At 46.3% G+C, this 25,123-nt stretch overlaps 1 protein-coding gene across 1 annotated transcript in view; it reads right to left on the reverse strand.

Moving 5' to 3' along the window:
* Positions 1-22,921, reverse strand: part of Fgf9 (fibroblast growth factor 9) — a 36,255-nt gene extending 13,334 nt beyond the window's left edge. The window contains exons 1-2 of the mRNA XM_020152445.2: positions 21,951-22,921; positions 11,664-11,767 (exon numbers count right to left, since the gene is read on the reverse strand). Of these exons, the coding sequence (XP_020008034.1) occupies positions 11,664-11,767; positions 21,951-22,227 (381 nt within the window). The 5' untranslated portion in view covers positions 22,228-22,921. The remainder of the gene's footprint in view (positions 1-11,663; positions 11,768-21,950) is intronic.
* Positions 22,922-25,123: the final 2,202 nt, after the last annotated feature.

The raw sequence follows: 25,123 nt of genomic DNA on the forward strand, positions 1-25,123 counted from the left end.
ACCTCAGCTGGGAACGTTGGTGTGAAGGAGACACATTGCTTGTTTCTCTGCCCACATCCACAAACAACCAGGAAAGTGAGACCAATATTGCTTTGAGGGTTACAAGCAAACTTCAGTAGACAGGCAAACTCACAAACATAGAATCTACTGTAGTGGAAATCAACTGTATTTACAGCACCTACTAAGATTCTTGAAAGGTATTGATGGTAGGTGGTCCATAAGTTTATCGACTTTGTGGAAGAAAGCGAGAGAGAGAGTGTGTGTGAGAGAGAATGAGTGTGCGAGTGAATGTGGAATGGAAGAGAGTATGAGAGGAAGTAAGTGTGAACAAGACAGTGGATGTGTGAGTGACTCAGTATATAAACAGAAAAATTACAGCGAGTGCATGTGTGAGTGAGTGTGTAACACACGGACTATATGAGCCCTAATTAAGAATTAGGCTGTAATCAGGCTGTATGAATTAGGCTGTATATCCAATAGCATCAATTCAAGAACTATTCAGGGGCTCTATGATTTAAAAGCAGTCTAAGAAACTGAGGCTTCCATTTGTGGGGAGCTTAGGGGTCTGCGAGGCCAACACTGTATGCTGAAAAGGGGGTGACACTGAAGAGGTGAGGTGGACAGTCATAAGTAGTGGAGAACAAAGAGTGTCTGGTTTTAGGAAGTAGGTGGGGTGGAGAAAGCTGGAAAAGCTTCAAGGCCACAAGCTTGTGCTTCTGTGGTCCCTAATTTTGTTGTCTCCTAGTTATACTCACAGACCCCTACTTACATACTCCTTGGACTTCCCTGTGTGCACCGGAGCTCAGGACTTGGGGAAGCAGGAGTCGGCCCTGTCAGTAAGCCACAGGAATGGAGATATCCACCAGGCAGACCTGTGACTCCTCAAATGTGTATGAACTAGTCCATAACAATTCATCTTACAGTGTCCACGAATTAACTGGAGTTGTTGTCACATACAACTTGTATGGGGCCCTAACACATCTTATCCCAAGGGACCCTTGCACTCAAAATGGTCAGAAACTCCTTCAGCTCTCAAATGCGTACTCAGAAATTAAATACTTACAAGCCAGGGTCTGTTTGGTCTTCATTTTAGAAAAGAAAGGGAGAGAGGGGAAAGAAGGGAGAGAAGAAGAGGAGAGGAGAGAAGAGGAGAGGGGAGGGGAAGGGAGGGGAGAGGAGAGGAGAGGAGAGAGGAAGAAGAGTTTTGGAGCCCACTGGCAATGTATTCATTCACTCAGTATTTACTAAGTACCAACTGCATGCAAGTCTGTGTTTTAAGTACAGACAGTACCTTGGAAAGCTAAAGTCCCCAAGTCCCTGCCTTCCCAGAGTTTCTGCTTTAGGAAATGGTCAGCTTCAGTAAATGTCTGACCCAAAGCCTTCCCAAACCACTCTCCCAAGCCTTCCTCATCAAGCATCAACTGAGGTGAGGGAACTTCAGAAAATGCAGCAGGAACCCAGAGCTTCATGCATGCTAAGTGAATGCTCTACCACTGAACCACAGTGCTGCCTGGGAAGGCTTTAGTTTTAATCATGAGTTGCTCATGAGAGGCTGGAGGAGAGAGGTTTTGAATCCCCCTGGATAGTGTGGCTTTCACATGTGGTCCTGACTCCACTTCCACCCTCCTGCTCCATACTAACTGCTGCATTTTCTTTTTTATTCTAAAAATTTTTTATTAGGATATATTAATTGTAGTGACAATTTCAATTAGTCTTATATTGTACATTATTTACATTTCTCTCATCAGCTCTCCCTCTCAGCCCCCTCTTCACCCCACTTAAAGCAATTGAAGAGGTTTCTTAGTTCTGTTTCATATAGGTATATGAAGTCCATCTGCCATATACTGTCACCTTAATCTCCTTCATTCACCCCCCCCCACTGCCACCACACACTGTGCCTATTTTACAGTCCTGGTTTTCATAATTAATATTTTAGTTGACGTTCAAAGGGGTGTCTCAGTGTAGGCCCACTGTGAGTGTGCTTTACTTTGGTCTGTCAAAAATCTTTTTTTTTTTTGGCAGCACTGGGGTTTGAACTCAGGGGCTCATCCTTGCTAGGCAGGCGCTCTACTACTTGAGCCACTCTGCCAGCCCTTTATTTGTTAGGTATTTATTTTATTCATAAAAATGGATGGCTTCCCTTAATATGCATGTGTACAGGATAAGAATTCCTAATTTACCGATGTTCAGATCACTTGCTATCTATGTGTGAGCTTAAGTAAGTCAGTAAGCAATTAAAATGCCCCTCTCCTCTCTAAAACAAGGCCATTGTGTCACCATGGCTATCATACTGTAGATATGAGAGCTGTCATATGCTCTGTCTTCCATCAGCTAAGGAATCACTCCTTATCCTTTGAAAATTGGCCATGTACTTAGGAACTGTACGAAGGCAATACCTTATTACTCAAATACCTGTTGAAAGCCGCCCATTTCCAAAGCATACCTGATATCAGGTTGACGACTCAAAAAACAAACCTCTTCATTTCCTTCATATGAATCACATTCTTTGAAAACTCTTTGTACAAAACGTGTCTGAACGGCTTCCATCACAGCTATCAGAAGTGAACCACCACAATGACAAATTATTAAATTTAGTGGTGCCTTGCCATTTGGTAGGTTCTCGTGTTCTATGAAAATTGCCCTGCAGAGCACATGCCAGGTGAGTTCCCACTGAACACACCCAGACCTCCCTGGGCCCAGGGCTTCCCATCTACAGCTCTGGCTTTCAACACTGGCAGCTGCAGGTCCCTAAGAGACATAATCTGGGGGCCACAAGTTCTCTACAAGAACATTTTCACTGGATTTTTTCATTTCGGTGCAAAAGTAAAGGGATTCTTTCAAGAATATTCTATATCCTCTACACAGCCTCTGCATAACCATGTATTGCTACCCAGAATGTATACTTGGCCTTCCATATCTGGAAGTTCCATATTTGTGGATTCAACCAACCACAGAACAAAAATATTTTTTAAAAAAATTGCATGTGAACACTTAGCGACAGTTTTTCTTGTCATTATTCCCTAAACAAGACAGTATAACAGCTATTTAGATAGTACTTACATTGCATTAACTATTATAAGTCATTTAGATATGATTTAAAATCTATGAGAGGATTATGTAGGTTCTATGCAAATACTATGCCATTTTTTTTGTAGGACTGGGGTTTGAACTCAAGCCTTTGCACTTGCAAAGCAGGTGCTCTACTGCTTGAGCCACACCTCCAAGACCATTTTTCTCTGACTATTTTGGAGATGGGGTCTTGCAAAAACTATTTGCTCAGGTTGGCCTTGAACCATGATCATCCCAATCTCAGCCTCCTCCTGACTAGCTGGAATTATAGATGTGAGCCACCAGCACCCAGCTTTATATGCCATTTTATATAAGAGACTTAAACATCCAATGATTTGGTATCCAAAGGGCCTCCTGGAACCAATCCCCACCCCCTAAATACATAGGGAGGACTCATTTGGGTTTAAAATTATCTTCAGTGCTAAATAGTTCTACTTTCACCATTGGGTCTAATAGGAAAAGGAAAAGGCATCAGCAGTAGATTTGAGACACATGAAGACCAGATAATATCATTTGGTCTCACAGTAATTCAAATCCAAGAAGTTGGGGAGAGTCCAGTCGTCCTCAGTGCTGAGAAGAACAGGTGTACTGAGCTTAAACAAGGCTGAACCAAGCCGTCAGAGCCATGTTTGTGGTGAGACAACCTTCCATCACATTAAACCAACAGGGTCTATTTGGGGTCTACTGGCCATGTAGTTTAGCTTGAATTTTAATATAAATATGTTTTGAACTACAGTTGTCAAAGATGTGTGAGTATAAGGAATTCATTGTCTGGTTTAACATTTGTACATACTCAGATGACATAATAAAAATTATTTAAGTCAATATGGGGTCCTCAGGATCTTTGTATCCATGGATTCTGCACCCACAGATGCAATCAACCATAGATGGAAAAATTCCAAAAGATTACACTAGTACTGGGCATGTATGCACTTTTTTATTGTCTTTATCACCTGAACAATACACCAACTACTTACATAGTATTTACATTGTATTTGGTATTATCAGGAATCTAGAGATGATTTAGGGATCCTGTGTATAGATACTATGCAAATATGATGCCATTTTACATAAAAAGACCTGAACATCCACAGATATTGGTATCCATAAGGTGTCCTAGGAACAAGGAACAACTATACTTCAGTTTTCCTTTTAAAGAGGTTGATACATTACTCAATTCTGGGACAGATGTGTTCACTGGACTCCTCCCATCTGCCCCGCAATATGCAAACACCATGCAAGGGAGCTTTGGCTCATCTAGTTCTACCCAGCAGAGATAGCTTCCCCTGATTAACGTGCTTATTAGAAGAATGTGTGTGTGCACTGGAAACACAGTTGAAACCCATCACATCTTAGGTATTGATTATACAGATCCCTATAAACCAGGGTTCACTCATATCCCCGGAAACATAACCAAACCTACTGGCAAACACTTGTTTTAACAAGCACCTGTGTCCCTATAATGGTAAGGATGGCTCTGAGGCCCCAGCCTGAGGCTGTGAGAACCATGCCTGCATCCTCAATTTCCATCTATAAGTTCCAGGCCTTGGGGCATGCCAACTTACCTCTCTCCTTTTCATTTTGGTGCTTGAATAAGCTAGCTCCTGTGGAATTACCTGGACTTTATATGCAGACAATTATATAGCTCAGAGTGCTATTACTGCGTGGTGCTCAAATCCAGTAGACTGTGTGTACATGGTCCAGGATGGATTGGACAACTGGGCCAATGAACATTTGCCACATAAAGTGCCTGGCTGAGGCTCTTCTCCAAGACTCTAACTCCATAACCGTCTCCAGAGGGGACAGACCAACCAGAATTCAAATTCCAGGCAGAAAGGGATGCAAACCAGAAATGAAGCACTTCCTGACCTGGAAGCTGACCACTGGCCTCACGTTGGCACACCCCACACTGTTGGTTCCCTCAGAGTTTTAGTGACTGTCATACCTTTTCTTAACTGAAAAGATCCAATACCTTTTGATAAATGCAAACTTCTTGAAGGAGATCTAGTTTTCACAGCATTCTTTTTAAAGAAGACATGTGTTATATCCAATTATTCTTGATGTTTTAAAATATATTCATAATACTTAGACAATTTAGATTAAGCCCCTAAAAGTAACTCTCTGAGCCCTATCTCTAGCCTCTTTGATAAGAACAAAAACGGTAAGTGTAAACTAATACTATAATTCTCACGTATGTGCCTCAATGCAGTCTAACATCCACTCTTAAATTTGAATTAAGCAAAATATTATGGCTCTTTATGTTTGAAGTTTTATGTACCCTAGCCTGGGTACCCTTCCTTTGCTGAGACTCCTATTCATTCCTCAACATTTTCCCAAGCAGTTCTTTAAACACTCCTCTGAGTCCCCGAGACATTTGTGCGTTCCTCAATTATAGTGAATTCCACATTGCACTAAAGTATTTACAAGGCTGTTTCTCCTGCCAGATTTTGAGATATCTGTTCTGTGGTTATGTACTTATCCCGCAGTTAGACACACAGTAGATCTGACTGCCTGTGAAATACATGAATGAAGAAATGAGCGAAAAAAGTGCATGGGTAAATTAACATGTGACTGCAATAATCAAACCCCACTCAGAGTGGTCATTACTTAGGTCCTTCTTCTAATCAAACTGTGATATATGTTAGTAATATAGGTTTTCCTATTTCCATGCTTTAATAATATATCAGTATCCTTTCTATGTTTCTGAGAAGTATTATCCATTTGCTTCTGTTCCTTTAGCTCTATTCCCAAGGCGAACCAGAAGTCAAAAAAAAAAAAAAAAAGAAAAACCCAGAGATGAAAAGAATGGATTAATCCCCCAAATGCAAAAAGTGAATTTTTGCTACATTTACACATTAGCTTTGTTTATAAAAGTGACTCGTATTCCCCCAAATCTCCTATTTACTTGCTTTTATAATGAGATCAGCTTTTCCAAGTTTTCTCTAACACAATGTACAGGCTTAAGGAACACACACTTTTCTCGTATAACAACGAACATCCTCATGCCTGTGGGACTTCACTCAGGCAAGGCTGCTTAAGCCCTAAATCTTAGTGTGTTAGTAATAGAACCATCGCCTGTTCCTCTTTCCTTGCATCAGTCTCATCATAGTGAAAATGAGACATCTTGATCACTCCTCATTCCCATCGCCACACCAGCAGGATGGAAAATTCTGAGGTCCAGGCCCCAGAAGAGCCAGCCTTTCCCCCTTGCTCACCACCTCACCTGCACGAGGCACAGATCAAAGCAAAATGACCTGCTGCCAGGTAGCTGCCTCTTGGCTCCACATGACAAAAACAAAAGATCTTGGTGTACAAACATTTTGTGTGCACAAAGAGAATCTTGGGAGAGGCAGAGAAGGCACAAGACTGAAGCCTGGAAAATCCAAACTAAAGAATTGTTGAGCTGTATCCAAAGTGAAAGGCACAGCCCAGATGTCTAAGTCAAGCTCTTCATCGTAGCGATGAGGAAAGAGAGTGCCTGGGGCCTGCTCAGTCCCAGACACAGGAAAGCTCAGCCATACTCCTGGCACTGTGCTAGCTATGTTTCTCCAGCCCTGGCCACACCTCCCTCAGGCTACACACACCAGGGACAACGCGAACACAGTCTAATTAGGACAGGAATGGAAGACAATGATTCTTCCTTCAGTCAGAGTCCTGAATCTGCACTGACCACACAAGGAGAGATCTGTTAAGGCCCAAGCATCTATCCCTAATGAAAGAGACAGAGATTAATCACTACTTTCAGTTTAATTCTCTCCAATGAGCACTTACTCACCACCTCCCAGGTGCAAGGGCCTCTGCTATGTCTGTGGCAACATTAAGAAATAAAAGGAAACCCCTAAGATTTGGATCCATCAGGGATGGAGAAATGCACGGAGCCATACTACAGATTGTACTGCAGCCTATGTAATGGTGGAAATGTAAGGAAAGTTTTGTTGCCGTCCAGAGGAACATAGAGACACGCTCACTAGAACAAAAAGGCTGGATTTAAGGGTGTGAGGAAGGCTTTGCGGAAGAGGAAATTTTTTTTCATTAAACCTTAATTAAAGAGCACTACTTGCGATGGGGACATGGCTCAAGTGGTAGAGTGCCTGCCTAGCAAGCGTGAGACCCTGAGTTCAAACCCAAGTATGGTCAAGCAGAAAAGGCAAGAGAAAGGCATTCTAGAAAGAGGAATGAACTTGCCACATGTACGAGTCCAACTGCATGACATGTTTAAAGAACAACAAATAGATGGGCAGGGCAATGCAGAGCCAAGTCAAAGTGGCCTTGCAGTGCCAAGTGCCACCCTAAAGATGTGGTGGGCATTTATCCTTCAAGGCAGGTAATGAAGGAGTCTCAGTGCAGACAGGACACTCGCAGCTGGGTGCTGGAAGTAATCCTGTCCTCAGTGTGGAGGACAGATTGATAATGGTTGATCTGAATGCAGAGGAGCAGCTGAAAGTATGTTTCCACAAGAAAAGCCTGACACAGAAAAGAATGCCTCCTAGTGCACTCTCCTCAGGGAAGTTTCCAAACCTGAAGATACCTGTCCATCACATGAGAAGATATTTCTTAAGCACAAGAAAGAAGAGCCATGTTGGGCCAGGCATGGTGGCTCACACCTGTAATCCCAGCTACTCAGGAGGCAGAGATGAGGGGGATCACAGTTCAAGGCCAGCTCAAAGCAAAAAGTTAGTAAAAAGTTGTTAGACCAACAAGCCAGGCATGGTGATATGTACATATGGTCCCAGCAACTCAGGAGGCCTTAAGTAGGAGGACTGAAATCTGAGATGCTATCTGAAAAATAACTAAAGCAAAGAAGAAAAAAAAAAGGTCTGGGGTGGGAGGAGCTCAAGTGGTTAGCACTTGCCTAGCAAGTATGAGGCCCTGAGTTCAAACCCCAGTACTGCCATAAAAATCCCTCCTTTGCCTAGCTAGAATTCCACAGCTGACAGCTATGACTGTCAGCTAGCTAGAAGGCCATGCGGTAGGGAGGCAAAAGCCCACTTCTGACCACACAATCTGTACATGCTGAAAAGGCCCAAGAGAGGCAGCTGGGACTTACAGAAAAAGTGACAAGACAGTTTGTCTTGTCACCAGGCCACCTGCAAGATGATGCCCTCTGCTTTCCACCTCCTGGTTGCCACTCACTGCAGTACTGTCACTGAGATTTGATGGGAGACACTCCGTGACCCTCCCCACCCGTCCAGGCACCGTGCCTGGAAGTGGGGCATGTGTAGCCCATAAGGCAGCCACAGGGAAGGATGCAGATGGGGGCAAGGCCCTCAGCTGCCGTCTTGCGGGCAGCCTAGCTGAACACAGAATCACATGCACTCTCCAGTTAGCCACTGGACCACAGGAGTCCAGCCATGCCAGCATTCCATCTCCCAGTCTGGTCATCACTCACTGGGTTTGATTCTCAGGGAGGACACGCAAAACAATCCTTGGAGCAAGGGACAAACAGCCCGGCCCTGACTTGGGTGTACTCATTCATCATATCCTTCAGAAATAGTTACTTGGATGCATGTTTCATAAAATAACATATATGAATTATACTCTTACATACACAATTTAAAATGTATGCATTAAAAAGATGCATAGTAAAAAAAATGCCTTTTTTGGGTGAGGATATGTGATCACAAAAATTTGTAGACCATTGTGATAAACCCATAACCATCACCCACTTAAGGACAGAACTTCTGTTCTATATGCAAAAAAGCATCTTATTGGGTTCAATTGGGATCAACTTAATTAAATCTACTTTACATATCTAAAGGGAAAAGATTGAGGATATATCAAAAAGAGAACATCACTTTATACTTTGTAAGTTTTAAAGCTTCCTTCATATTGTATCTGATCTTTCTTTGCAGGGCATGGTGGTACATACCTATAATCCCAGCACTTGGTAGGCTAACGAAGGGGATCTCCAGTTCGAGGCCAGCCTGGCCAACAAAGAAAGTTCCAGGCCAGCCAGGGCTACATAATGAGACCCTACCTCAAAAAAAAGTTAACAAAACTCAGGTAGGAAAAAATAGCTTTGCCTAAATGAAGAACAGTATTTAAAATCTTTAATTTTAATTTTTAAATGCTAAATTCAATTTATATATTTCAAAATAATTTATTCTTGAAAGATGCTTTTTTTTGTTTTTTTTGGTTTTTTTTCATTTTTCTTTTATTATTCGTATGTGCATACAAGGCTTGGTTCATTTCTCCCCCCTGCCCCCACCCCCCCCTTACCACCCACTCCACCCCCTCCCTCTCCCCCCACTCAATACCCAGCAGAAACTATTTTGCCCTTATCTCTAATTTTGTTGTAGAGAGAGTATAAGCAATAATAGGAAGAAACAAGGGTTTTTGCTGGTTGAGATAAGGATAGCTATACAGGGCATTGACTCACATTGATTTCCTGTGCATGGGTGTTACCTTCTAGGTTAATTCTTTTTGATCTCACCTTTTCTCTAGTACCTGTTCCCCTTTTCCTATTGGCCTCAGTTGCTTTTAAGGTATCTGCTTTAGTTTCTCTGCGTTAAGGGCAACAAATGCTAGCTAATTTTTTAGGTGTCTTACCTATCCTCACCCCTCCCTTGTGTGCTCTCGCTTTTATCATGTGCTCATAGTCCAATCCCCTTGTTGTGTTTGCCCTTGATCTAATGTCCACATATGAGGGAGAACATACGATTTTTGGTCTTTTGGGCCAGGCTAACCTCACTCAGAATGATGTTCTCCAATTCCATCCATTTACCAGCGAATGATAACATTTTGTTCTTCTTCATGGCTGCATTGAATTCCATTGTGTATAGATACCACATTTTCTTAATCCATTCGTCAGTGGTGGGGCATCTTGGCTGTTTCCATAACTTGGCTATTGTGAATAGTGCCGCAATAAACATGGGTGTGCAGGTGCCTCTGGAGTAGCCTGTGTCACGTCTTTTGGGTATATCCCCAAGAGTGGTATTACTGGATCAAATGGTAGATCCATGTCTAGCTTTTTAAGTAGCCTCCAAATTTTTTTCCAGAGTGGTTATACTAGTCTATATTCCCACCAACAGTGTAAGAGGGTTCCTTCGAAAGATGCTTTTTAAAAAATATTTAAATATCTAAACCAATCAACCCAGAGTTTAAAATTTTACCAAGACATAAAATTACATCGCATCCTGTGTCATAAAAGTAGTATATGTATATTCAAATTGGATAAGTTATAATTTTTTATCATTGGAAATATTTAAGCAAAACTTTACTATACACACAGCATTTACATATACATGTATGTGTATTTGTGTGTATTTTTTAACTAGTATATGGATAAGAAAGGAGTATATCTACAAAAGATTTTGCCTTTTGTTTCTATCAATGAAGGACTCCAGAACTTCAGAACTTTTTCCAGTCTGAGTTTTTCTCTTTTTATGAAATTCGAACTCAGGGCTTTGCACGTGCCTAGGCAGGTGCTCCACCATGTAAGCCACGCCTCCAGCCTTTTGCTCTGGTAATTTTGGAGATGGGGGTCTCAGTTTTGCTGAGGCCAGTCTGGACCGCCATCCTCCCATCCTGTGCTTTCCTGCTACTGCTAGGATGACAGGCATGTGTCATCACATCCAGTTTTTCAGCTGGGCTGGGGTCTCATGAACTGCTTTTGCCTGGGCTGGGCTGGACCCATGATCCTCCCAAGCAGTTAGGATCACAGGTACAAGCCACCAGTACCAGTTCTGAGCTTCTTTTAATTTCCAACTGTTTGCAGACTTGAATCAAAGTTCTCATATTATCAATAACATGGATTAAATTGTCACTTGCCCATCAATAATTGTAATGAAAAACTAAAGATCACTTTCATTACAAATTTTAACGTGAAACCCCAAGTTATTAAATACTAGTGATTTGCCTAATCATTTAACAAAAATTGATTAGGCCCATACTGCGTTCCACACAGTGTGATTTGCCTGTGGGGTAGTAAGGAGCACAGAGATGCAAGGGTATAGACTCAGCCCCTCCCCAACCAGAGACTTGGTCTCATCCACAGCTATCTCCAGCACCTACCACCAAGCACCCAGTAAGGCACACTGCCTCTCCCAAGGACCTTCCAACATGGTAGGGGTGGGAAGTGAGACAGGAGTGGGGGAAAAGACAACTCACAAAGCTTGCGAATAATTACAATGCTGTTATATTCATCTTCACATACGAGAATATCTGACAATAATTTCCATCTCCCTTCTCTCCCTGTGTCGTTTAGAGAAAGGGTTTAGACTTCACTGCATGGTCTATTTCTAGTTTTAATTACAATGCCTGGCAAAGCTTGGGAGATCATTTCAATTCATTTCAAAAATAACTCTCATTCAATACAAGAAGATGGGATTTTTCACGCTTGTGAGTTTTTTATTTACTTGATAATGAAGATGGTTTGGCATCTAAATAAAGCCTTTTCTTAGCAACTCGGGTCTGGTGAAGATGCAGTTGAAGAGCTATTAATAAAAATGAGATGGCTTGCCTCAAACAGTAAAAGCTTACATTCGCCTTCCAAACAGACTCACTCTCGTTTCCAGCTCTTCTTCATCTAGAGAAAATGCAGCTCCAAACAAACGTGGGACACAGAAATTGCAAAAGTCTCTCCTGGTACTTACCGATCCATACAGCTCCCCCTTCTCATTCATTCCGAGGTAGAGTCCACTGTCCACTCCTCGAATGCTGACCAGGCCCACTGCTATACTGATAAATTCCAGAATCCCTGCAAGACATCAGCAGGAGGCAGAGGACAGTTAGTGCTGGGGCACCCTCAGGGTCTCCGCATCCCGCAGCTCTGAAGCAGAGCTAAGTCCGGCTCCCAACCTGGAGAACTTCATGCACTTAAAGAGGCATCTTCTGCTTAAATTGTCTGAAACCACCATAAGACAGGGACTAAGGTAGAATGAAGAAAAATAGAGGAGATGAACTAATTGTGGTTGTAGTACAAATATACATGGAAATGTCACAAGGGAACTCCCTGTGTAGCTACCTTTATCTCAAACAAGCAAAAATGTCATTTTTTTTTCTTTTTACCTCTACAAAATCGGAGAAAAAGAGAGCAGAACAAGTGGGGGATGGGGTGATACCAGTGGGAGGAGGGAGGGTGAATATGGTGTAAATACTGTGTACACATGTATGTAAATGCAAAAATGATACCTTTTGAACCTATTCCAGGAATGGCGGGGGAGGGTAAAGGAGAGCAAGGAAGGAGCAAATCCAAGTACGATATATTTGATACAGTGTAGGAGCTTTTGTAAAGGCCACAATGTACCCCCACCCAGCAAAACAATAAATTAAAAAAATTCCCTATAAGAACTGATTTTCTGATCAAATTCTATCTTACCATATCAATACAGAAATATTTATCAACACAAGCTGGTCTCAGTGTGCACACCTATAGGCCCAAGTATTAAGAAGGCTTAGGCAGGAGGACAACTTGAGCCCAGGAGTTTGAGCTCAGCCTGAGCAACACAGTGACAGCTTGTCACAGGAAGAAAGGTAAAAGCAAACAAAACACCTATCAATGTGACTTATAACTAAAACATTTTACAGATTAAAAAAAGCTAGCATCTACGTAGACTCTGTAAGAAGTAATAGGACAAACCAATGAACATGTGATGAAACTAAGTGCACACTGAAGAGAGAACAATGTACTTCTACTTTACATTCGCAAAATTAAGTGTATGTCAAGTATTTTGACCTTGGACTTGCCAGCCTCACAAACTGTGAGAAATAAATATCTATTACTTAAACCAGAAAAAAAAGCATTTGTGTACAGGCACAGATCATTTTTTAAAAATCTATTCAGAGGATGGTCTTATGGCTCTCAAAATAAGAGAATAGGATTCTGATTAAAGGCTTGATTGACTTCACAGGAAATTATCCAGCTCTTAATTGCATAACTTCATTGATCTCCACATGAAAAATTAAGTACACACACACAACCTAAATATTTTCGCTTAAATAAGCATTGATTGTGTGTGTGCATGTGTGTGTGTTTGTGTGTGTATGTGTGTGTGTATGGTGTGTGTGCTTATCTAAACTTCAGAAAGATAGTTAAACAATTAAGATAGCATAGCATAATATTCTAGAGGGGAAATGTTGGTTCCAAAATGACCCTGGTTTTAAACAGGCATGGAATCCCAAAATCAAATCAACATGATGATAGTCCTTTATTTCCTTCTTTCTCCTTACTTACTTCATTTAGAATAACAACACCTAAGCCGGGCATAAATCCAGAATTTTATGGCCACACCACCGCACCTTCTAGTCTTCTAAGTATATTATTGTTTTAAGATAATTATCCCACAATATATCCAGGACTCTGCTAATATCCCCTGTGCTCAGCCATTTTCCCATTTTTGTTATAGATTAAAGTGCCACACTTTGTGTTGACCTTGTATGAACACAAACCAAATAGAGTTCTTGTTTTAAAAAATGTCTTCAAATATTGAAAAAGACCTACTTGCATTTAAAAGTTGAGAAAAAACTTACAGTAACACTGTGCTATCGTCAGTCTCATGTGACTAATAAAAAGCACTTACATGGATTTTTAACAATTAATTTTGCAACTCTCACAAAAGAGACTGTGCTGCAATCCAATGAAAACCTGAGTTAAATAAATCTAATGATGCAAAGAATTAAATCCGAAGAAACTGCTGCAAAATGATACAAAAAAAGCAGCAATGTCTCTCCTAAAAGTATATTCCTAATTCTTTTATAAGCACAAAATGTTATAAATTATCACATGCATATGGTTTGCACATGCAAATTTATTTTAATAGAAGGTGAAATCATACATGGAAACAGTGAAATTACATATAATCTTTTAATCTGATAATCTATGATTCTATCATGGAAGATATTCTAAATCAAGCCTTCTCAACATCACAAAGCAAATGGGAAGTTACAGAAGGCAATATTTTCATGAGATTCATTTCACATGACATGCACTTTTTTTTTGATGCAATCATTTTATTCCACTGTACCATTTCTAAATCTTATGATTCAAAATCATCAAAATTATGGCATTTTATTACTGTTGGGGCCACCTATACAGAACTGTCTTTGCTACCTAGAAGTGCACCACAATCTAGGTCACACTCATCCTGAAATTACCATGAAGAGTTAAGTCATGTCCAATTTTTATGATAACATGAAATACAGGAAACATTTTGCCCCCTTTGGGGTCTGAACAATTTAATTTACCAGGTTAATGTGGAAAAGCTTAATTATCAAACTACAAGCTATTTGTGTCCTCTAAGATGGAATGTGGTGACCTTTCTGTCTTCCCTCCATGAGGCAGCTCTGAGAACTAATAACCATCAGGTCCAATCAGGAAGATGATTTCACAAAACCATCTCACTGGCTGATCTAAAGAACTCCAAGAATGACTGTAACAATGGTGGTCCTCTAATAGCTAGAATAAGATGCTTTTCCATTCAGTCCTCGAGACAATCTTGGCCATTCCAAGGTTTTACTCCTGAGTGGACAAATAGAGAAAGTGAGACTTCAGAAGGTTACGTAACTTGTCTTTAACTGTTATGCACATCTCACATTTGGTTCAACCTTTCTTTTTCATTTATCTGTGATTTCTGTGCCATTTTCATACAGTTAAGTTCTGAAATTACTATTATTATATAAGTTGGGAATGAAAATATTAAGATATTTATCTTGGGCTTTTTTTTCTGATATTGACAAGATAGCTGAACTTCATATGCATTCAACTTATTCACTGAACAAACTATTACTAGCTAGGCATGATGGCAGAAGCCTGTAATCCCAGCTACTCAGGGGGCAAAGGCAGGAGGATCAGAGTTCCAGGACAGCCGGGCAAAGATAGTGAGACCCTATCTCAAAAATAAAATAAAAACAAAAGGGCTGGGGGCATAGCTCAAGTGTTAAAGCACACACCCAGCATGCAGGAGGCCCTGGGTTCAATCCCCAGTGTTGCAAAATAAATTAAAAGCAAATAAGGATGAGTAAGATATAGGGGCTGAACATGTGGCTCAAGTTACCACTAAAGCACCTGCCTAGCAAGTGCAAGACCCTTAATTAAACCCCAGTATCACCAAAAACAACAGCAATAATAAAAGAGTAGTCGTCTTGACCTCTCCGAGATGACCCACTTTCACCTCTGCAAGTGTTTTTCTAGTGTAATAAAGTGACTTTTTACTACTGCGGGGGAGGGGAAGATAAGTAAGGCATAGCTTAGACCTTATCCCCCCAAATTATGCACTAAATAGTAGCTCCCCTTCTCTGTGTGAAGGGGTACATTCCTTGGATGCCTGAAACCACAGAGTGCCAAGCCCTATATATACAGTGTTTTATCCTCTATATACATACCTATGATAAAAGTTTAATTAAAAAAAAGTTTATCAATTAGGCACTGTAAGAAACTAACAACAGAAACTAGTAATAAAATAGGACAATTATAATATGTTATAATAAAAGTTAATAGAAATTAGCAATTATTTATTTCTAGAATTTTGCATTTCACATTTTCTGGCCATGGTTGACTGTGGGTAACTGACACCTGCACAAAGTGACACTGTAATGGGAAGAAGGACAACTAAACAGACAACTGCAGTAACATGTGGCGAATGCAATGAGAGGCAGATGTGCAGCATATGGACAATACCCAAAGATGGGTGCCTCACTCAGTTATGGGAAAGCAAGTCAGAGATGGCTTCCTGAAAAATACCCAAGGAAAATCTCTGAGGAGCTATCCTAGCAGGAAGGAACCATCCAGTGACCCCAGGTGGGAAAGATTTCATCACTTCAAACCACCGTCCATATCTCTATGGCTCCATAAAAACAGAGACCTCAAAAGAACAGCCCAGATTTATATGAGGTCACCTCCATGAGCCAAGGACAAGCAGAACACCCAAGTGTATGAGTCACCATCCTTCTCCCACACCCAGAGAGCGCCAATGTTGTTAGGTCAGGGAGACCTGGCAACCTGATAACAGGACACGCCCCAACCAGACTGAAATCCTTATCATTCCTGGTACCATCTTGTCCACAATGAACTCCATAACTCAGCCAGGTCAACTTAGCCCTCGCTGGACCAAAGTCGGTGCCCCCTCACTGAGCACTCCCCATGCCATCTACTTACGCACATGATGCAAGCAAGACTGCACAGGGTGTGACAGCCAGGAGAAAGCAGACCAGGAAATGCTTTATGATCAAGGGGAGAAGGAAGGGAAAGACAGAAGAGGGGAAGGAAGAGAAGGGAAAGAAGGTGAGAAAAATTTTAATTGTGGTCCTCCCATGTGTAACATGCGGCCTGTCTCTCCTGCTAGCAGACACAATCTCAGCTCAGAAGGGATAGAGACAGACTTACATTGTAAGAAGTATTTAAACTGCTTTTGCTGAAAAGCACTGAGTCCTTTCTTGGGCCCACAAATTAACTAAAAGCAGAGAAAAGCCTGGCATCCCTGCCTCCATTTTATATCTGTTTTTCCTTAAGCTGAATACTTTGTATTCACCTTGGGCCCCAGGAAGAATAGGACTGATGGATAACATGTTTATGACAAGGGACCAAAAGTACCCCTAAGGAACAGCAGAGCCTTACAGGACAGACCACCCCCGCCCACAAAGGAGCACAATTACCTATAATGATGAGGCTGCACCCTGGAGCTCCCCTCAAGTGATGACAGCAATTACAACTTCTCCAGAGCCCTCAAAGAAACAGGACTGAAATAATGGCCAACCAGGTCCCACACAGCCAATCCTGAGACAATGAGGTGCCAGACCACCACCTGCCTGCCCCCTCCTCTGACCACAGGAACACACCTATGACTGGAACTGTTTAACTATGCATACCTTTTTCCTCCTGCTAAAGTTCAGGCCTGTACCCTGAAAGATGACTAAGGATGAACTGAAGTGCTGTCTTTCTGCGGCCCACCATGCCTCTGCCCTTCACCCTGTCTCTTTATAGGGGCAAGTAGCAGGACCTGACATGGGGAATCCCAGGAGTTTTGATCTGGGGTCTCATCTCAGGTTTCAATACTGTCCCAAGATGAGGAACTAGTGTCATTTCTCTGTTCTGCTGGAGCCAACAATTCCAAATGAGGACTTATTTGTGGGGCCTCAGGGGGTCTCCACAAGAGAGTACTTCAGGAAAATGATCACATCAGACCTTCCTCCTTCTCCCAGTCTCACTGGCTATTAGTGACTAGAGCTTCCCTACCTCTGTCCAAATGGGCCACTAACCCAAGATTGGCCCAGCCTCCTGGCGCCACCTGTGTTGGGCCTCACCTCTGAGGCCTAACAAGGCCAGCCAGGGGAAGAAGGAGGGCAACAGAAACTGCTGGGTCCTGGCCTGCATTAAACAACCACCCACCTAAAAGCCCCCGAACACTTATGGAGCTGCTCTCCTGTACCAGACAATAAAAATACATGCAGCAGGGCACAGGGGCACCTGCCTGCAAGAGGATCCCTTGAGGCCAAGAGTTCCGGGCCAACCAGGGCAACATAGTGACCTTGTCTGCAGAGAGAAGCATGACATGAGGATATCAAAGTGAACAACTGAGCCCCTTCTGGGCAGAGATTCCAGCTTACCCTGCCCATAGCTCTCAGGGCTCCAATCATGGCAGAGCCTGCATCCAGAAAGTTCAGTCTGTAGCAACATCACCAAATGTGAATCTACCTAGGAAATGGACAACTGAGTGGTCTGAAGAACACAGTAAGCTTTCAAGAATCTGAAGCAAGCTTAAAAGAAGCCCCTTAGACAGACAATACTGAAAAGAACAACACAAAGGATAGGATTTTTTTAATGGAAAACCCTGGAAATAAGATTTTTTAAACCTTCTATTTAAGATAAATCACACCATCCTATTTCTCCCCTCTAGTGCAACCTCCACCTGACACGCCTGACTCCCTTTGGGTGGGGAGGCCCTATCTCCTCAAATTGCTCACTAATTGGGGTACTCATCTGGGGTCCTGATGAAGTCCAGCTCTACCACCCTATCCCAAGACCCCAAGATGTGAGCCTGCTTAGGTTTCCTCAGGCCTAACATTCACTTTTTTGTTAGTCTACATAACCATTGCCCCCAACTAATTTTCTGTTCACTTGTTTCCCAGCTAGCAAAGCGGGAGTGCTTTAAGAGTGAAAAAATATCTGTTTAAAAAGAAAAGAAAGGTCTCTCCCAGCCTATTGTCCAGAAGCAGGATCCCCTTCCTCTTTTCTTTGCTCAACCTCACCTCCACACCACCACCCCCAAAGGAAAAAACAAAGAGCTCTCTGAAGGTCCCACCTACTGCCCCTACAGCAGCTCCTTCCAGAACAACGGTAAGCCTCCCCCACCCCCACGTCCCCTGCACTGCCGCTGCGGTGTCACTGCCAAGCCTGCCAGCAGCTGCAGTCACCTGCGGCTGCATGGGGGCGGCAGAAATCCTTTTTCCAGCACGTTTCCTTCTGCTTTTCCATTTCGGGTAGAAAATGCACCTTCTATTTTAATCAAGGTGTAAACCCACCCCTCCCCCCATGCACAGCTACTGTGAAACAGGGTAAAGACCATGTCCCCAGAGAGCAGCCCGAGAGAAGAGCTGGAGGCCGCTGCTGGGGGAGGAGGGCAGAAGGTGAGGCTGCGGCGGCGGCGGCGGGCAGGAGCGCCAGGTGTGACGAGTGCCGCAGCCCCTCGGTCCCCTCCCTGCGCGCGCTCCCTCCTCCCACCCGGTTCGCGCCCGCCGGCCGCCGGGTCCTAGCGCCGTCTAGTCACCCTCCGGGCGGGGCTGAGAAAGCAAGGGCTGGAGGCTCCCGGCACGCGCACCGCGCTGCAGAGGTTGCTAATATTGGAACCTGCCGCAGCAGAGGCAGCAGCAGAAGCAACAGCGGGAGACCGCGACACTGCTGTCACCCCGGGGGCCCACTTCTCATTGCAACCGGATGAAAGACTTAAATAACCCTCCTGCCTCACCCTCCTGCCCCACCCCCACTGCGCACAGCCACCCACTCAGCTCCATCCAAACGAGGGTGAGTGGCACCGCGGAGCGCCATGCGCGCCCTTCCCCCGGCTAGCTCGCGTCTTGGCACCCCGCGTGCTCTGCATCCTAGGCTGGGGTGTCCGCCCCCTTCCCACTCAACACTTTCCTCTACACTCTCCCACCCCCCAACACACAGTGCGGAGCGAGTCTGATTAAAGATGTCACTTCTTGCGACATGTTTCTCCAACCTCTAGGATCAAGGAGGAGTGAGGTGATCTAGCTTTGTGTTTGATGGTCTCTATTCAGCTGCTGTACCTGTAGACCTGGTCCGCTGACCCATGAACGCGCCTCTCCCGCTCTCCCCACCCGCGTGGTCCCACCCTTGAATCCTTGCTGTCCTTGATGGCAGAGTTACTAAATTTCTGATGACTCCATTGCGTGTGGCAAACGTCCTGCCCTAAAGGTGACTGCACCAAAAAAAAAGCCATAGGGGGAGGTGTGCGTGGAAGAGCCCCAAATGGAATGTCCTATAATCTCTCCACGTCTGGGCCCAGTTGTGCTTCACTCGGGATTCCGACCGGGAAATTCACACAATGAAGCTGGCCCTGGCTCGCCGCCGCGTCCCTGCTGCTGTGCGCCCCCGCCGCGCTCCGGCACACACTCGGCCTCCGGTGGCCGAGAGGCCCGAGCCGAGTCGGGGTGCAAAAAAGCCAGCCCGCGGGCCCAGAGCCTGACTCTCGCAAAGCTGTTAACAATAGCATGCCGCCCCCTCCGCCGCCTCGGCTGCCCTTTGTCCCTCCACCCCCACCCTTTCCCCAGTGGCTTTGGCTTTGCTGGGCCAGGGGGCCCCCGACCCACCTCCGGGGCACCGCGAAGCCCACCGACTCTCCAAACCCAGGCTGCGCGCTTCAGAGAGAGGGGGAGGGACACAGGATGAGACTGCGGAGCTCAGGGGTCGGACCTCCAGCCGGTGCTCAGTCCCCGCCACCAACTCTCCGGCTGTGGCGCGCGCCTCCACCCGTTCCCACACCGCAAACCACACCGCGCCACCTGGGGCGGCGGCTGTAAGCCCCGCCAGACCCGCACTCACACACAAAGAGAAAGAGAAGGGACTACGCTCGGGCAAAAATGAAAAATCAGATTCCCCAAACACGGCCACAAGTGTGTCAGCACCTGCCCGCCGCCCCCTCCCCCCCCCCCCCACAACCAGCGGTCCCCGCAATACTGAAGGGCGCACTGACGCCAGGAGGGAAGGGAGCTAGAGCCGAGCGCGCTTAGGACCGCGCGGAGCTGGGCGGCCGGCTGCGGAGAGCGCCGCGGGGCCCTGGCCGCGGAGCCCGCACCTGCCGGCTGGAGCGCGGGAGGCCGGGCCCAGCAGCCGGGCGCACCTAGGCCGGCCGCCCACGCCGCTCGCCGGCAGCCGGGCTGGTGGCCGCGGCGGCCCTGGGACACGCTGGCTGTCCTACGCACGGCCGCCCACTCCCTGTTGTTCTGGTGTAGACGCTAGGCACGGTAGCAGCCCTTAAAGCGGCCAGCTAAAGAAGCACTTTTGGTAAAGTTTAGTCTCCCCTTGGCAGCAATCGGGAGCTACGACTGCTTCTGGGAGGGCAGGATAGTTGTGTTTCAACCCAAGAGCTACAACTTCTGTTTTTAAACACCAAAGGGAGATGGCCAGAGAAATTTACTAGGTTCAGCTTTGGGCTCAGGGTCAGCAGTGAGAAAAGGAGAAAACCCTGGGCCTCGTGGATCTGGAACTGTCCCCATCCCAGGTCTGAACCCTCCTCACCTTCAGGCATCACCTACGGCCCCACAAAACTAAACATGTAGTTCAAATTGTGTCCAACATCTGGCATTAAAGCCTGAGAAAGAAAAATCACCCCCGGACTTTGTATTTTACGACCCAGTTTAAGCGTTGTCAGGTGGGTTTCCTCCGAAGTTAACTCCTTCCAATGGTCTGGTTATCCGAATTGGCGCTGAAATTTTTTTAAGGAAGGAAAAAAACCGACATCCACCCCCCTCATCTCAACCAGGACGGTGTTAGCTGACTTCGGTGCTGTGGGCTAAAGGTGCCCCCGCAGGCACGTGTATGCAGACATGAAAGTGGGCAGAGTCACCTCCCTGAGTCTGCAGCCCTCAGTGCTGAGTCACAAATACCCTCCTTGGAAAATGAAACCCTCCCAATGCCCTTTAAAATGAGCTCGCAGCTTTTGCACGCGCACGCACACACTCACACCAGAGAGCCACCCAGGAAACCCGCACCGGGCTGCACACTTATGGACGTGTAACAGGAAAGGCTGGAACTTGATGGTTGCAAGAATGAGCACTCTTCCCAAGTCATTTTTCCCAAACTCCTCTGCCCGGACGCTCACCGAGTCTAAAATATGACTTCAGTCCTCCTCCCAGCAGAACAATCAGTCAGCAATCTTCGCCTACGGGGCTTTCAGACCCGCACGGGGCGGGGATGGGGAGGGAATAAACAATACACTTAATTTACAATTCAAGCAGAATACTAATTAGAGAAAAAGGGAAAGGGAAAAGCCTTAATCTGGACAGAGATACCTACTGCCTTCAGGAAACCGAATGCATTTTTAAGTTCTTAGTAGTTAATGATTAAGGGTTTAAACTCGTGGAATCCATCCATTCAAAAGAAACTTCCTAAACCCGATCTTCCCGCGTATCTGATGCAAAAGAAGTAGGGATTTGTGCTATATTCACAAATCATAACCCCCCTTTAAAAAAAAAGAAAGAAAAAAAGAAAAAAGGCCTTTCAATGTAGACTTGCACCAGTGCCAGCAAACAGATCTGCAATTCCGGAGGCTTTTTTCCCCCTGAGCTGGAGAGGGAGGAGGAAGAGAGAGAGAGAGAGAGAGAGAGAGAGAGAGACCCTTCCCGCATCCCCCGCCCAGCCACCTTCCTGATAGTTACAGTCCGAGCATTTCATCGCATGGACCCTAAGGGGTTAACGGTATACCTACCAAATCGGCTGTGGTCTTTCCTGGTTCCCTGGATAGTACCATTGGGGAAGATTTCTAAGTGAAATCCAGTCCTGCAGTATAGCTGCCTCCGCCTGAGAATTCCCTTTAAATGATCCAAGTCCGTGACTGCGGGTCCCCTGGGTAGCCCCCCTGCTTCAGACTGACCCAGGTGGTCACTTAACAAAACCGGGCTGTCCACCGGCAACACGGGCACATTCCCGAACGGTACCGCATCCTGCACACCGAAATAGTTCCCAACTTCACCTAAGGGAGCCATCAGGGGACTCGGCTTTTGGAGCACAAGAATAAACAATAATGATGGTGTCAACCCAGGAGATATTAGGCGAGGTATATCCAACTCCCCTCCCTTACTGCAGTTGCAGAAGAGAGCGAGAAAAAAAAAAGGTTCTTTTCTTCAATCCATTAAATGCATAAATAAAAGTAATCTGCTGTTTCACTGGCACCGGTTCAAGGTCAAACCACTGATAGTCTAAGAAACCACCACTTTATACTCACACACTGACATAGTGATAAACATATCTATGTATCTCTATAGATAGATCCCCAGCTTTTAGCAGGCAGGAAGGTCTTCATCCCATCCGACCGTAATAAGGAAAAAAAATCCGTAGTTTCTCCATTTGCTTTGAGATCAGAATGACCATAGCAACTTAAATGCTTAGGCGTTATTATAGGGATTTTTAAGATGCTCGGGCTACGTCAGAATTTACGGATCCTGACTCCAGGAAGGCATGCGCTGTTTTTACTCTCTAACCGACTCTGCAGACATCAGCATGAATCCTTCAAGGGGGAAAAAGATCTCTCGGTGGTGGCGGCGACCAATCACCCCTCCCAGTCCCCCCTCCAAAAAATAATAATAACAATAAAACAAAAAGAGGAGAAAACTTTAGGCATCCAAAGCTAGTATCCAGAATTCTCCGGAGGCTCTGCGGAGGTCCATGGGCTTCACGCGGGCGGCGGGCGGCGGGCGGAGGGCGGCGAGCGAGGAGAGCGGGTCCGGGGCTCGCGCGCGGCGCGGGCTGCCGCGAACAGGTGTCGCCGCGCCGGCTCGCAGCGGTGTGGCCGGGCGGAGCGCTCCTCCTGCGCAGCCCCCGCCGGCGCGCAGAGTGGCGCAGGCAGCGGCATTGGGCTGGGTTTAAGGTAGCGCCGCAGCTGCCCGCGCTCCGCCCGGTCCTAGCGCCCGCCTGGCTGCCCGCGCCGCTCTGCGGCAGGCCGGGCGCAGCGCGGCAGAACGCGGGATTCCGGGAGAGACAGCGAGGAACCCTTGTTTGATGAAGAGGAGCGCATGGAGGATGCGCTGCCTGAGGCAGGAGGAAGAACCCCTGAGTCTCCTAAGGCTCAATGTTCTCCTACCGAGCATTAGCTGGTCACAGAAAAGCTAGGTCGCTGTGCCGATGCAGGTTCAAGTGAAACTGGAAAAGTAGTTTTCACCTGGACTGTGCATCCTGCATTGCATTGTAAAATAGGACCTAACTGAGAAAGTTGAAGGGAAGGAGGGTTGGTTCATAGAGCTTGGGTGGACGTGGCAGTTTCTCTTTCATTCTTCAGCAGACACACGGGAGCGCAAACTATACTGCAGGTAAGACGGATGGATGCGAGTCACAGTCTCTCTCTCTCTCTCTCTCTCTCTCTCTCTCTCTCTCTCTCTCACACACACACACACACACACACACACACACACAAGTAGTCACTATTTCAGTTTTGTTAGGGGCATTTTGCATGGCATCTGTGAACTGGGGCTCTGTTTAGGGCCCGCCCTCGCGCCCGGGTCCCCGCGGCCTGGTATGGATGACCAGAGGTGGGGGGGGAGCGGGGAGGCGGCGCCAGAGAACCGCCAGTGTCCGGGAGTTCGACCCGCACCGGACTCGCGCGCGCGTCTTCTGGGCGTCAGGGTGGTGACAATCGCTCCACTGAGTTCCCTTGTCACCCCAAGCCAGCTATTCAGGGCCATCCTGAGCCCCGCTTTGGCTCAGAGAAGCGAAAGACAAGTTCCAGTGTCTCCCTCCGGGTCCCGAAGCTCACCGCGGAGCCTGGGGAGCCGCGCGCGAGATGCTTGCTGGGCGCCCGGGCTCCTCTCGGTCCCGCAGGGCAGCACGTGGAAGCTGGAGCTCCATTCCCGGGCTCGAGCTTTTGCTAGTGGCCAGCGGCCTTCGCGGCCAGCGGGAGGCGGGGACAAAGAAACTGGCTGCCTGGGCCACACGGGGCCCTGCCCGGCGGAGGCTCCCTCCACACCCCGGGTCACCCGCCCTCTCCCGGGTTCTTAGTGGCTGGCGCGCCGAGCGCTGCGCCCCCCCAACACACATCCACTCGCCCTGCAGCCCGGGCTTTTTCCCCTGCTCCTCTTTGTTCACATTGTCTTAGGAATGGCCCGATCTCTGGTCACGATGGTGAAAGTTGTCGAGACTTGAGCGCAGCTCCAGACCGCGTGCGAGCAAGAAGCAAAGTCCGAAGCAGAGGCTGGACCTCTGCTGTGGGGAAGCGAGTCAAAACCTTTTTTTTGGGGGGGGGGGTTGGGAGAAGTTGGACCCGCCTTAGAAGTCAGTAAAAGGCTGGAAGTGAAGCCCCGGGGCTGGCCCAACTTGTACTAAGCGGTTCGCAAGAAGATGAAAGCCAGCAATGAATTTGCAGATTTCGGGGGCGTTGGAGGTGCAGGCGACCTGCAGCGACCTTCCCCTGCCCCACCCCACCCCCTCCTTGGAAGTCTGGCTTCCGCAGCGCGAGGAAAGAGAGGAGGGCCAGGCGAGCTTCCCTGCTCTGCACTCCCACACCCCTTTGCCGCAGTCCGGGGTCATTGGGTATCCCGGCACTGGCTCGGCGCGTCCTGCGTACGAGTTTCTAAAGCAGGCGAGCCCTGCCGGGTGGTATTTACAGCAGTCACATCCGCAGTGCCACGGGGCAGGCTTTAACGTGAACTGCTCGGAGGCAGAAACGAGAAGCTGGGGCGGAAGTGCCACTTTTCAGAAGCCACTCGAATATCTCGCATGCTCATCACCCAGGCAAGCCAGCAGCCTCGGTGTACAACGGCTCGGATGCAATGCGCCAGGCTGGTTACTTTTAAAAAAATAAACTAAACCTGATGGAAGAAAGAAAGTGAGAGCGAGCAGCACTTGGACATTTCCACTGAAAACAGGTCTGGGACCATTTCCACCAGCTGT

This window comes from Castor canadensis, chromosome 10 (assembly GCF_047511655.1).
Source record: "Castor canadensis chromosome 10, mCasCan1.hap1v2, whole genome shotgun sequence".
Classification (NCBI taxonomy): Eukaryota; Metazoa; Chordata; class Mammalia; order Rodentia; family Castoridae; genus Castor; species Castor canadensis.